Source organism: Nicotiana tabacum, chromosome 8, assembly GCF_000715075.1.
Source record: "Nicotiana tabacum cultivar K326 chromosome 8, ASM71507v2, whole genome shotgun sequence".
Classification (NCBI taxonomy): Eukaryota; Viridiplantae; Streptophyta; class Magnoliopsida; order Solanales; family Solanaceae; genus Nicotiana; species Nicotiana tabacum.
The window spans coordinates 123651769-123665733 of NC_134087.1; the positions used below are offsets into that span (position 1 = coordinate 123651769).

The following is a 13965-nucleotide window of genomic DNA, read 5'->3' on the forward strand; positions in this document are numbered from 1 at the left end:
TTTAGCGGCAATAAAAAAACTTTTAGCGACAATAGATATTGCCGCTAAATGATTTACCGGCTATTCTTTTTTAGCCATGGTTGCTGGCGTCGCTAAAGCCTTTAGCGGCCATCCGATGAAGTGCAAGTAAATCTAGGTTTTATTGCCGCTAAAGGTCCCGGGCTTTAACGTCTACAGTTTAGCGGCAATTAAATGGCTGTTAAATCCATTTCATAATAGGCTTATATTGTGCTTCAATGGTCATTCTTTTTGACCGATATATCTAATTATATTGCCGCAAAAAGTAGAATGCTTTAATGTCAAATATTTAGTGGCAATTCAATGGCTGCAAAATCTATTCCATAGTAGGCTTAATTTGCACTTTAATGTCTAATATTTTGGCCAGTAAATCAAAAACTATTGCCACGAAAAGTCACATTAAATTGAATTAAATTGCCACTAAAAGTCATAGGTATAATGGCAATTGTATAGATGCAACTATAACAAATTCTAAATCAAATTAGTTCTCGATTAAAAATACCCCTTTAGCGGCAAATAAAAAACCAAACTATCTTTAAACTGCAAAAATGCTAATAAAATACGCTACTTAACTCATAAAACATAATATATTTCATTCAATCTAGAAAAACAAAAGAAAGTATTAATTCTTACTAATGTATCAACGACATGTAAGATAAATTACATTGTTCAAACAAAATAACCAACATTATTATCGCTAATTCTATATAATATTCATAATAACAAAAGGGTAGAAGCCCTCAAACAATTCTGCAAATCTTCCTCGTACTGAAATCTTTCACATCGTACTGTTTAACCTGAAATAACAAAATAAGTAATGTGAAAAATGAATCTCCTTTTACTCATTTGTTATTTCTATCATTTAGATGATAGTCCTATCTAAAATACAATAACTCGTATAAACACATACATGTACACCAATTCTCGACAAATAGAGAGACAAATGAATATATACATGTACACCAATTCTGGACAAATAGCGAGGCAAAGGAATATATGCATGTAAACCAGATGTTGTGACATTTGGAATTCTCATCAATCATTTATGCAAAAGTTACAAGGTCGATGAGGCAATGCAGGTGTTTGAGAAGACGGGAGGCAGTGAAAGTGATGGCATTCTTGTTAAGCCAGACCTTGTTCTCTACAATACATTAATTGATGGGCTTTGTAAGGTAGAGAGGCAAGAAGAAGGGTTTAAGTTGATGGAAAAGATGAGGCTGGAGAGTGGATATGAACTTAATACTGTTACCTATTGCTTGATAGATGGTTTCTGCAAAGCAGGCGAGATTGAGAAGGTCATACGAGCTTTTTGACCAGATAAAAAAGGGCGGGGTAGAGCCAAATGTGATTTCTCTGAATACTTTGCTTGATGGAATGTGCAAGCATGGGAAACCTGATCGCTACACCTACAACACTTTGATATCATATTTCTGCCGGAGCAATTTGCAACTGCCCATAGAGTTATGAAGAGGATGATTGATGATGGTTATTTTCCTAATGTTGTTACATATGGAGCACTAACACATATTGTTTAGGTGGAAATGTTGATGAAGCTATGAAAATATTCCAGAATATGTGTTCTTCTACAAATGTGCCACCAAACACTGTCATATACAATACTTTGATCGACGCTCTCTGCAAGAGTGACAAAGTAGAAACTGGAATTTCTTTGTTGGGTGATATGAAGGACAAAGGAGATTGAGTATTGAAGGAATTGTTTTCCACAGGCCAGATTAAGCAAAATCCAAACAACATTGGTAAACACATTCTCTTGACCTTCCTTGATCCAAAAACTAGTTGCTGCTAGACATACTCTAGAAATTCAAATTATTGGCTAAAACTAAGCATACATCAAGGGCAGCAAACTAATAATCCTATGCTACAGTCCGTTAAGGTTTGCATTAATATATTTCTTACATAATGCTTTTCACTTTTTGAAAGAAAAAATGAATAGAACAAAAAAGAGTTTATGTGAAAGCACAGAAAAGTACCACAAGACGACGGAGTATTTCCAGCTACATTATGCATATTGGGTGATTCTGGTATTCGCTCATGGTCATGGTTGGTATCAACGACCTGATAAATATTAAGATGTAAAATTATTTTAGTTGTATGTATATTTAGTACGTACTAAAGTTTACAGAGTACAAGAAGTAACAATATTTGTAACAGTGAATAAACAAGAAAAATAAAACTACCAAATATATATCCACACACATATTTTATAACAAACCTGGAAAGTTACAAGAAGTGAAACTTTCCTCATAACTCCTGGAACAAACATTTCTTAGCCTATATACGCCTAAAACTTTTGAAATTGAGTTACTTGTCCAGTTGAGATTCCATTGATATTCTGAGGCATGGGTAACTCATTTGGAGCAATTTTTCTCATGACTTGCCGCATCCATGATAGTTCTTGTCTCATAAAACTCATTTCTTCATTTTGTTTTTCATTTAACTCTTTTAACTCTATTATCTTGTGCTTTAGTTTTTGTACAACCTCATCAAACGAATCCTCTATAACAATATTTCCTAAGGAAGATCTACTGTCCCACAACATAGAAGGAGTTGGACCAAGTCCTAAACCACGAACATACCCACTTTTATCATTTTCAAGCACTTGGGAATATACATCTCCTTCCCAAGCAACACTGCGGGAAGGCTGGTCATTTGATCCGTCAATATCCCTCAACCTTTCGTTCATCATGTCCTGATTAATTAAGGGCATAACATAGTTAACAATATATATAAATTTAATACACCAAAAATCCAATTTTCAATTCAGTTATTCTCTTTAAATTTTCCTTTTTTTAATCTATTTCCTAGTTCAAGATATAAAAGAAAGAGAAGAAATCTTTTTTTTTATAAGGAAGAAAGAGAAGAAATCTTACAACTGCCTTTGCAGACTCCTCATCCAATAGTCTACCATTTTTACGTTTTTTGTATGTCAGTATAAATATTTCTGCTCGTGTAGGCTCTATACCATTCTTGGCCTATTACAATAAATTTGATGTCAAATCTGTACGATAAAAGAGTTTTAAAATATTTTATTTTGTAATTATACATGTACCTGCTCATCCATTAAGGTGGCAATACTTTTGGATCCTCCTATGTGAGGCACATTTTGTTTGGCCCTATTATTTTTATTTGCCTGGGTACGCCTCTGTCATTGCAACATAAAATAATCAAAATAATATAAGAATTAGCAATTAATAAAAATAATCAAAAGACTATAATAATAAGCAACTAATTGTGCATTTTTAAGATTTTAAAGTTTATACCTTAGCTTTATCAGAAAGCCAATAAGAAACAAGACCAGTCCATTGATCCTTTGGTATACGACTTGCTGGTCTATTCTTCAGCAAAACATCTTTGGTTTTATATTTTTCCAAATATTCACTTTTTAAATCGGATTTGTAATCTTTCCATTTTTTTTCCAGTTGACTTTAAGACATATGCTTCTCCACGTGTTGGGATAGAGAACTTTTTCTAAAATCAAAAACAAACATTTAGCAATAACATGTTTTTACAAGAATAACAGCAACAACAACAATAATAATAGCAGTAATAACTATAACAACAACAACAACAACAACAACAACAACAACAACAACAACAACAACAACAACAACAACAACAACAACTAATAATAATAATAATAATAATAATAATAATAATAATAATAATAATAATAATAATAACTCCATACCCTTACAAACTCTAGCAATTTCTTCTTTTCTTCTTTATCAAAATTTTGCCAATCATCTATGTGTAGAGGTGTTAGATCTGGAGTTCTTTCGATAATGCCTAGAAAGCTAGCAAGCTTTAGACCCTCTTTTCCGATGGCTTGGTTATGAGTATTAAATTGCACAACAATTTTCTTCCCTGGAGGTAATTTCCAAATATCTTTTAATAATGTAGGCCCACGAACCTTCCTAGCTTTTGAATTGCCTAACATTAGAAAAAATTGAATGTCATGAAATTCATATACAGAATATCCATTTTCATACCTAAATATTATACCCTTGAAATGGCATTTCTATTTCAATTTCTCTTAAAAAATTGCAAACTAAAAGGAGCTGCATTGAGTAACTTCATTGAGTTTATAACAAACTTGTAATGATAAAGCAAAGAATAATAATCTTTGTATTAAGAAACTGGAAGATTTAGTAACAAGTGTTACCTGATTCTTTATTCTCTTGAACTTCAGTGCTAGAAGAACTATACAGTTCAGTAGATTGATTATCGTGTGATTGGGTTTGAGAGTGGTTCTGACCATCCATCAATTACTCAATATAAGATCGTACACTTTCATAATCATGTTGTTCAATTACCAATCTTTTGCCACCTCTGGTCCGCATAGTTCCTTCGCCAAAATGAAGTAGTTAACTAACTACATTCAGTTGTACTAGTACCAGATTAACTCCAATGGATCTACCGGCACATAAGCATCATCCACATCTCAAGCTATAAAAAAATATATAAACCGCGATTTGTGGATAAAAAATATACAAAAACAAAGCCTTAATGCAAAGATAGTCCTCGAGTTAAGAGGTATTGGTGCACCAGAAAATATATATTATTATCCAGTGGTAGAAACACCTTAGCATCTCATAATCCAAGAGCTATAGCAGCAAAAGAAGTAACAATAAGCACAGAAAACTCACACAAATATTGGTTAATCCACCAATATAAGAATAGATAATCCATTGCTTACTAACATGCATGTTCTGTGGAATGTGACTTAAATTAAAAACAAAAAAAATATCGTATTCAATTCACTGGAAACAAATATCAAATACCTAAAAGTACTCTAATAACACCAGCAAAAAATATTTAATAACTACCATCTATCGTATTTTCGATCACTTTCATTTTCAATGTCATTTCCTCCATCAACATGAGATTCACCTTCATTTGGAGAATTTCGAGAATGTATATTCATATCAATTACTATCCCATCGACACCGCTTCTTACCCAATCATGTCATTCATATTCTGAATCAATAGTATTTTCTAAGAGCGTCGAGCCAGCGGCATCACTCTGCATTGATGATTCAAACTGCATACTATTTTCCTCTCCCATATAAAAAATATCTCGAGGTTTAATTAACCTGGGGACAAACCATTCATGATCCTTAGGATTTTGTACAAATATTACTTGTTGAGCTTGTTCTGCAAAGACAAAAGACTCATGACTTTCTCGGTCGCCAGAGTCTATTAGGTGTGAGAAGTTTACTAGTGTAAACCTAAGTCATCCTCCTTAACTCCTCTACCTTTGGTAACATCAACCCAATCGCACTTAAACAAGACAACCTTAAATTCTTCATAGTAGTTTAACTCCACAATATCATTTAATCTGCCATAATAGTTGATATTTGCAAATTTTGGAGCTTTGTCACTTGTACTTGCATAACTTTCAGTTTTTGAAATGACCATAACACCACTATTTTGTGTCTCCATGAACTCTTCATTTTGTTTCATTCGAAATCAATACCCATTAATTACATTGAACGCCTTGAATCTTCTTGCAATGCGACTTGGCCCTTTCGCAAGGACCTTAACATCCTTTGGTATGTTAGATTTGACATCCAACTCATTCACCTAGTCAAATAGACAAATAGAAGTGCACAACTATTAATATTGATATAAGTACACGCACAATAATTTAAAATTGCTAATGACATAATCCAGCTACTCACTTTTTCCTTGAACCACTCATGAAATGTATCAAAATCTAACCGATCGAGTTGATGTTGTGTAAGACGACGCTTACGATGTAATCTCTTGATTTCAGCAATATGTTCCCTATTTATGTAAGTCACATATATTAATTTTGCTATCAAATAAGGTAATATATAAATATTTAATTAGTAATATATTACCACTCACTTTTTGTAATTCTCAACCACATCTGATTCACAATTGAAAAGCACATGTCGATGTGTTTGCAACCATGTTTTCTCATCCAACTCAAATACATCTACTTGACCATACGACTCCCCAATAGTAGAAAAAAGACATACTTCTCTATTAGTCTCATGCTCAATCTCAACATCACTTTTTTTGACCAATAAAACCGTAAATCTCCCCCCTCCAAATATCGCGAGCAAAATGTCATGCACTCATTTGCGATATATGCTTCTGCTATTCAACCTTCTGGGTTTGCACGATTACGAACATATGATTTAAAGTACACAAGTATCTGTAGAATAAAGTAATTTATTAATCTAATATTTTTATAGTTAATAAAAGCTTAAGATATACAATAATAATTTAATGATATTCTTCATACCTCTCAATTGGGTATATCTAACGATAATGCACTGGCCCCGCAAGTTTAGCCTCAGTTGCCAAGTGAATGACCAAGTGTACCATAATAGTAAAGAATGACGGGAGGAAGAGTTTTTCCATATTAGACAATGTTACTGCAATTTTTTCTTCAAGTAACTCTAACTCTTCTATTTTAAGCACTTTGCTACAAAGAACCCGAAAAAATGTGCATAGTTCAATTAAAACAGAACTGACTCTTTTATCTGTTGACCTTCGCAATGCAAGAGGAAGAAGTTCTTGCATTATAACATGGCAATCATGAGTTTTTAGCCCCAATATTTTTCGTTTGCGAATGCAACATGAGATATTAGACGCATGGCCATGTGGAAACTTGGCATTTTGCAGTACTTCATAAAATAACTCTTTTTCTGTTGGAGACATTGTGAAAAAAGTAGCAGGAAGGTATGTCCTCCCACTAGCTCGAGTTTGAGGCCACAGGCTTGGTCTTATTTTCATCTCCTTCAAGTCCAATCGAGCTTCTATGTTATCTTTTGACTTTTTACCAAGACCCAATAATGTATAAATTAAGTTATCACATACATTCTTTTCTATGTGCATCACATCAAGATTATGACGCACCAAGTTATACTCCCAATAAGGAAGAATGTAAAAAATATTTCTCTTTTTTCCATGTGTTTTTCATCACCCCTCTTACATCTTCACTTGATTGACCGAGAATGAACTTTATATCTCTAACTTGATTTAGAACTAGTGATCCAGATACTGGATAAGGTGCAGGTCTTGATTCTTTAGTCCCATCAAATGACTTTGCATCATTTCGATATTTGTGCCCAGGCTTCAAGAAACGTCGATGGCCCATATAACAAATTTTTTTTCCATGTTTGAGTCTTCTAGATTCAGTGTTTATGTTACAAGAAGGGCATACAAATTTACTATAAGTGCACCATCCAGAGAGATTACCATATGCTGGAAAATCAATTATAGTCCACATGAGAGCTGCTCGAATTTTAAATGTCTCCTTAGCAAAGGCATCATATGTTTCTACCCGACATCCTATAATTCAATTAACTCTTCTATTAAAGTTTCCAGAAAGACATAAATGTTATTGCCAGGCCCTTTTGGTCCAGGAATAAGTAATGACAAAATAAAAAACTCTGCTTTCATGCACATCCAAGGTGGGAGATTATATGGCATTATAATCACTGGCCATATACTATGAACAGTTCACATTGTACCAAATGGATTAAATCCATCAGAAGCTAATCCTAGATGAATATTACGGGCATCTCTAGCGAATTCTAGATATTTATTATCGAAACTTTTCCAAGCTTCAGAACCTGCAGGATGTCGTTAAACTCCATCTTTGTTGCATTCTTCATGATGCCACCGCATAAGCTTAGAAGTTTCTGAAGACATAAATAATCTTTGTAACCTTAGTTTTAAAGGAAAATACCTTAGGACTTTGGCTGGGATTTTTCTATCAATTTTTGTCCATCTAGAAGCCCCACAAATTAAGCATTTATTAACATCCTTACTGGCAAATTCATTCCTAAAAAGCATGCAATCATTTGGACAAGCATGAATTTTTTGTACTTTAAGCCCAACACTTCAAGTGTCTTTTTAGTCTCATAGAAAGAAGGAGGCAACTTTTCACCCTCAGACAGTGCATCTTTTAATAGTCCAAGCAAAGCATTAAATGATTCATTTGTCCATTTGAACGACCGTTTCATATTGTAGAGATGCAGCAAAAATGACAGTTTATTAAAATTCTTGCATCCAGGATATAGTTCTTCATTTGAATCCTTCAAGAGTTGTTCAAACTTATCCACCTCTCGATGAGATTGATTTATAGATGGATTAGTATTATTTTCTTCTGAGTTTGTCTCCATCTCACCACTTTCACTAATATCACTATCCATAGACTGGGTAAAGCCTCCAGAAGCATCATGTATCATTCCTCTCATATCATCACCCCTTATAGTTAATTGTCTGTAATTATTTACACGAGTACTATTTGATTCATTGAGAGACTCCCCATGACAAAATAAAGTATCATGTGATGGAATAACACCATTAATCACAAGATGATCATATGGAGTTGCCCGATTTACTTGATAGTATAGCACACATTGTGAACAAGGACATAAAATTATTTCTCTTTCACGAAGGCGTAGTTTAGAAAATTCTCTACTCCATTCAAATATTCTTTACTGACTCTATCATAATACATCCATTTCTTACTTCTAGGCTTGTCCATGACTGTTCAAGGGCTTTTTTTTCTTTTCTGCAAATTACAATAATAGCTAAAAATAATTTAGTACAAAAGAGAAAATAACCTAAATGGTAGTTCTAGAAAAAATGTAGTTATAGATGAGATATTAACATGATTATATAGCTCAAAGAAATCATTTCAACAATAAAATTAAGGACTGGGAACAAATTAAAAACAGTAAGAAATGCACATTAAACTATTATTTGGTATTAGAACACCAGTTTCTAGTTTTGTTTGTACTCTTAATGTGCATATTCAGCAGGCTCAAAAATAACTTCACAGATGCATAATCATTAAGAAGCACCTAAGACGACCACTCGTAAACTATAACTAAAATTCATTATAATGCAACTTTGCTCAATGAATCAACACCAATTAAATACCTAATAAGCCGCATTATACAAAACGAATTCATGAAAACTAAATAACACTATCAAACTGTGGAAAACCTAACTACCCAGTACTGTTTTTTTAAAGAATCTTTAATTGCCACATGAATTCCATGGAATGAAATTTCAGATTTTTTTCACCATTAAATTTCACTATTGAGACATCAAAATGATAAAAAAGTGTTCAACCTGAAGTTTAATTTGATATTTGAATTTTTGAGAAGTTAATATGTATAAAATAATTGGGAGGGAGAAGTAGCACCATAGAATCCAGAGATATAGCACAAAAATAAATATCTCAGTAAGCAAAAAATGCAAACCAAATTAAAGTTATAATTATCAATAAAAAAAGTTTCATCCTTCACTTCAAGAACATAAATCAATCTGACAATATCCTAAAAGATAGAGATAGAGATAGAGGTGTATAAAGAGAAATTAAGAGAAAGATATAAAAGTATAGAAAAATAGATAGAAACCGTACCTTTCAATTGGCGAAAATTTTGGTTGCTAGAGGCGGAGGTTTTCTTACACCAGGAAAATTGTAAAAGCTTTTTTAAGAATGAGACCTAATTCTTACAGGCGTAGGTTTTCCTTTTTTTGGGCAAATCAGAGAAGTGATATAATATTTAGGCGGGAGAAGATTTAGAGGGAAAAAAAATTGGAGGGAAAAGAAAAGGTAAAAATAAAAGCTTAGCAGACTAATTCTCTTGAATCACCGCAAAAATATACTTTTTGCTGACAAATATTTATTAGCCGCTAATGTTTTGCCTTCACTAAATAATTTAGCAGCAATTAAGTTATTGCCATTAAATAATTGCCGCTAAAGACCTTTTTTGTTGTAGTGTCATCAAACTGTCTATCATGGATACGCTCCAATAACGAAGAACGAGCGACCGTGCAAGCTAATACCTGACTAGACTCAGAAATATCCAACCTTACGAATCGATTGGCTAAGGCTTGAACGTCCAAAACAAGCGGCCTCTCACCGACCGGAATATAAGCAAGGCTGCCCATACTGGCTGACTTCCTACTCAAGGCATCGGCCACCACATTGGCCTTTCCCGGGTGATATAAGATAGTGATATCATAATCCTTCAACAACTCCAACCACCTCCTCTGCCTCAAATTCAACTCTTTTTGCTTGAACAAATACTGAAGACTCTTGTGATCAGTGAACACCTCACATGCCACACCATACAGATAATGCCTCCAAATCTTCATTGCATCAACAATGGCTGCCAACTCCAAATCATGAACCGGATAGTTTTTCTCATGAATCTTCAACTGCCGTGAAGCATAGGCAATGACCTTGTCATCCTGCATTAACACTACACCAAGTCCCAATATAGGAAGCATCACAATAGACTGTGTAAGGCCCTGAAATCCGTGGGCAATACTAACACCAGTGCCGTAGTCAGAGCTGTCTTGAGCCTCTGAAAGCTCTCCTCACACTCATTCGACCATCTGAACTGGGCACCCTTCTGGGTCAACCTGGTCATTGGGACTGCGATAGATGAGAACCCCTCTACGAACCGACGATAGCAGCCTGCCAATCCCAAGAAACTCCGAATCTCGGTAGCTGATGCTGGTCTAGGCCAGTTCTTGACTGCTTCAATCTTCTTCGGGTCCACCTGAATACCCTCTACTTCCAATATGACCTAGGAATGCAACTGAACTCAACCAGAACTCATACTTCGAGAATTTAGCATATAACTGACTATCCCTCAAGGTCTGAAGAACCACTCTAAGATGCTGCTCGTGCTCCTCTCGGCTGCGGGAATATATCAGAATATCATCAATAAAGACTATCACGAATGAGTCCAAATAAGGCCCGAATACTCGGTTCATCAAATCCATAAAAGCTGCTGGGGCATTTGTCAACCCGAATGACATAACCAAGAACTCATAATGCCCGTACCGAGTGTGGAAAGCTGTCTTAGGGACATCGGATGCCCTAATCCTCAACTGATGGTAGCCAGATCTCAAGTCAATCTTTGAAAATACCTTGGCACCCTGAAGCTGATCGAACAAATCATCAATCCTTGGCAGTGGATACTTATTTTTGATGGTGACCTTGTTCAACTGCCGGTAATCAATGCACATTCTCATCGAACCATCCTTTTTCTTGACAAACAACACCGGAGCACCCCAAGGCGAAATGCTGGGTCTAATGAAACCCTTCTCAAGCAAGTCTTGCAACTGCTCCTTCAACTCTTCCAACTCTGGCGGGGCTATGCGATATGGCGGAATAAAAATGGGCTGAGTGCCCGAAACCAAATCGATGCAGAAATCAATATCCCTGTTAGGTGGCATACCCGACAGGTCTGAAGGGAAAACATCAGGAAACTCACGAACCGCGAGCACCGATTCAATAGATGGAACCTCACCACTGGAATTGCGAACATAAGCAAAATAGGCCAAACACCCCTTCTCGACCATACACCGAGCCTTCACGTACGAGATAACACTGCGGGTAGAATAACCAGGAGTCCCTCTGCACTCTAAACGGGGAAAATCCGGTAAGGCTAAGGTCACAGGCTTGGCGTGACAGTCCAAGATGGCGTGGTACGGGGATAACCAATCCATCCCCATTATAACATCGAAATCGACCATGTCTAACAGCAACAAATCAACACGGGTCTCAATATCCCCAATCACCACAATACAAGAACGATGAACTCGATCGACCACAATAGAATCACCTACCGGTGTAGACACATAAAGAGGAATACTCAATGAATCACTAGGCATGACCAGGTACGGTGCAAAATAAGATGAAACATACGAATACGTAGACCCTGGATCAAACAGCACTGAAGCATCTCTATCACAAACCAGAATGGTACCAGTAATGACTGCATCTGAAGCCTCAGCCTCGGGCCTAGCTGGAAGGGCATAACATCGGGGCTGGGCCCCACCACCCTGAACTACCTCTCTGGGACGGCCTACTGCTGGCTGGCCTCCACCTCTGGCGGCCTGAACTTTACCTCTAGGACCTCTACCTCCACCTCTACCCCCACCTTTAACTGGTTGGGCGGGCTGTGGAACGCTTGGTGCCTGTAGCATAGCACGAGAACCCTGATGCTGAGAGCTACCTGGTGCTCGAGGGCAAAACCTGGCAATGTGACCGGGATCACCACAATTGTAACAAGCCCTCGGTTGCTGAAATTGCTAGCCCTGTCGACCTGAATGACCACCTCGGAAACTCTGAAGTGGTAGTGCACTGATGGGAGCTGGTGGTGCACTGTAAGGCTGCTGATCAGAATAGTGCATCTGAGAACCACGACCACCTGAAGTACCATGAGAGACCTGGAGAGCTGACTGAAAGGGCCTAGGAGGATAGCCTCTACCATATGAATCTCTACCTCCAGACGAGGTACCACTGAATCTGCCTGAATGATGGGGCCTCTTATCCGACCCATGACCACCTCCCTATGACAGAACCATCTCAACTCTGCGAGCCACATTGGCCGCCTCCTGAAAGGTGATCTCACTCACGGGCTCCTTGACCATTTGAAGACGAATCAGCTGAATAAGACCATCAATAAACCTCCTCACTCTCTCTCTCTCGGTGGGAAGTATGACAAGAGCATGGCGAGCTAGATCGATGAACCTGGTCTCATACTGGGTGACCGTCATGGAACCCTACTGGAGGCGCTCAAACTGCCTCCGAAAGGCCTCTCTCTGAGTCACGGGGAGAAACTTCTGCAAAAAAAATGTTGTGAACTGCTCCCAAGTTAAAGATAGCGAACTGGCTGGTCTAGCTAAGCAATAATCCCTCCACCAAGTCTTGGCGGATTCAGACAGACGAAAGGTAGCAAAATCAACTCCATTGGTCTCAACGATCCCCATGTTCCGAAGAACCTCATGACAACTATACAGATAATCCTGGGGATCCTCAGTAGATGCACCGCTGAATGTAGAAGTGAAGAGCTTGGTGATCCTATCCAGCCTCCACAAAACGTCGGCGAACATAGTCGCTCCATCGCCGGTCTGAGCTACTACACCCGGCTGAACTACCACAATTGGTTGAACCGCTGGAACCTGAACCTGGCAAGCTACCTGCTCTGGAGTGCGCGTAGCAGGAGTCTGAGCCCCTCCTCCAGCCTGAGAAGTGGCTGGTGCTACGGGAAGCAAACCCGCTCGGGTGACATCTCCATGAGGCCCACCAATCGGACCAGAGCGTCCTGAAGAACTGGGGTGGCAATGAACCCTTCTGGGACCTAAGCTGGGCCCACCAGAACTGCTGGGGCCGGAACCTCCTCCTCAAAATCAACCTGAGGCTCCGCCACTGGTGCTGCTGCTCAGGGCTGAGCTCTGCCTCTACCTCGGCCTCTAGCACGGCCTCAGCCTCGGCCTCTGCCCCTAGTGGGAGCTACTGCTGGGGGCTCGGGTTGTTGAGCGGTAGATGAGGAAGCGCGTGTTCTCGCCATCTGCGAAAGAGCAGAGTAGAAATCCAATTAGCATTTGAGGAACAAATTCGCACGGCAAGAAAGAAAAAATGTGAAATTTTCCTAACTCTATAGCCTCTAGGGAATAAATACAGACGTCTCTGTACCGATCCCTCAGACTCTACTAAGCTTGTCCGTGAGTTGTGAGACCTATGTAACCTAGAGCTCTGATACCAACTTGTCACGACCTGGATTTCCCACCCTCGGGAGTCGTGATGACGCCTACTAATATGAGCTAGGCAAGCCAATTCTTAACTGCTACTTCATTAACAAATTACTTCTTTTGACAATTGTCAGTAATATCATGAAAACAACACAATTTAATAAATATGTGGAATACGTAAATTAAAGAAACTAAACAATAATGCAGAAATCAACATATGTCTCTACCCAAGAACTGGTGTCACATTACTCACGAACTTCTAAGAGTACTAAATACATCCGTTTGAAAGAAAAATATAAATTGTTTGTCTCGGAAACATGAGATAACAGACTAAAATAAAAGATAGAGGAGACGCCGGTCCTGCGGACGCCTGCAAGG

At 37.7% G+C, this 13965-nt stretch overlaps 1 protein-coding gene across 13 annotated transcripts; it reads right to left on the reverse strand.

Moving 5' to 3' along the window:
- Positions 1 to 591: 591 nt before the first annotated feature.
- LOC107792513 (uncharacterized) lies at positions 592 to 9673 on the reverse strand. 13 transcript variants are annotated; one of them, XM_075219595.1, is made up of 10 exons: positions 9455 to 9673; positions 5911 to 8596; positions 5721 to 5826; positions 4202 to 5622; positions 3728 to 3969; positions 3089 to 3181; positions 2910 to 3011; positions 2616 to 2728; positions 2010 to 2094; positions 592 to 815 (listed from the first exon to the last, which is right to left on the reverse strand). In XM_075219595.1, exons 4-9 carry the CDS (start codon positions 4299 to 4301, stop codon positions 2034 to 2036), a joined length of 711 nt encoding a protein of 236 aa, XP_075075696.1. In that variant the 5' UTR covers positions 4302 to 5622; positions 5721 to 5826; positions 5911 to 8596; positions 9455 to 9673; the 3' UTR covers positions 592 to 815; positions 2010 to 2033. The 13 variants fall into 13 exon arrangements, 11 of the variants coding, with proteins under 11 accessions (XP_075075696.1, XP_075075698.1, XP_075075697.1 ...); XM_075219597.1 differs by having other exon boundaries at positions 5911 to 6223; positions 9455 to 9672; XM_075219596.1 differs by lacking the exon at positions 9455 to 9673 and having other exon boundaries at positions 5911 to 6223; positions 6314 to 9447.
- Positions 9674 to 13965: the final 4292 nt, after the last annotated feature.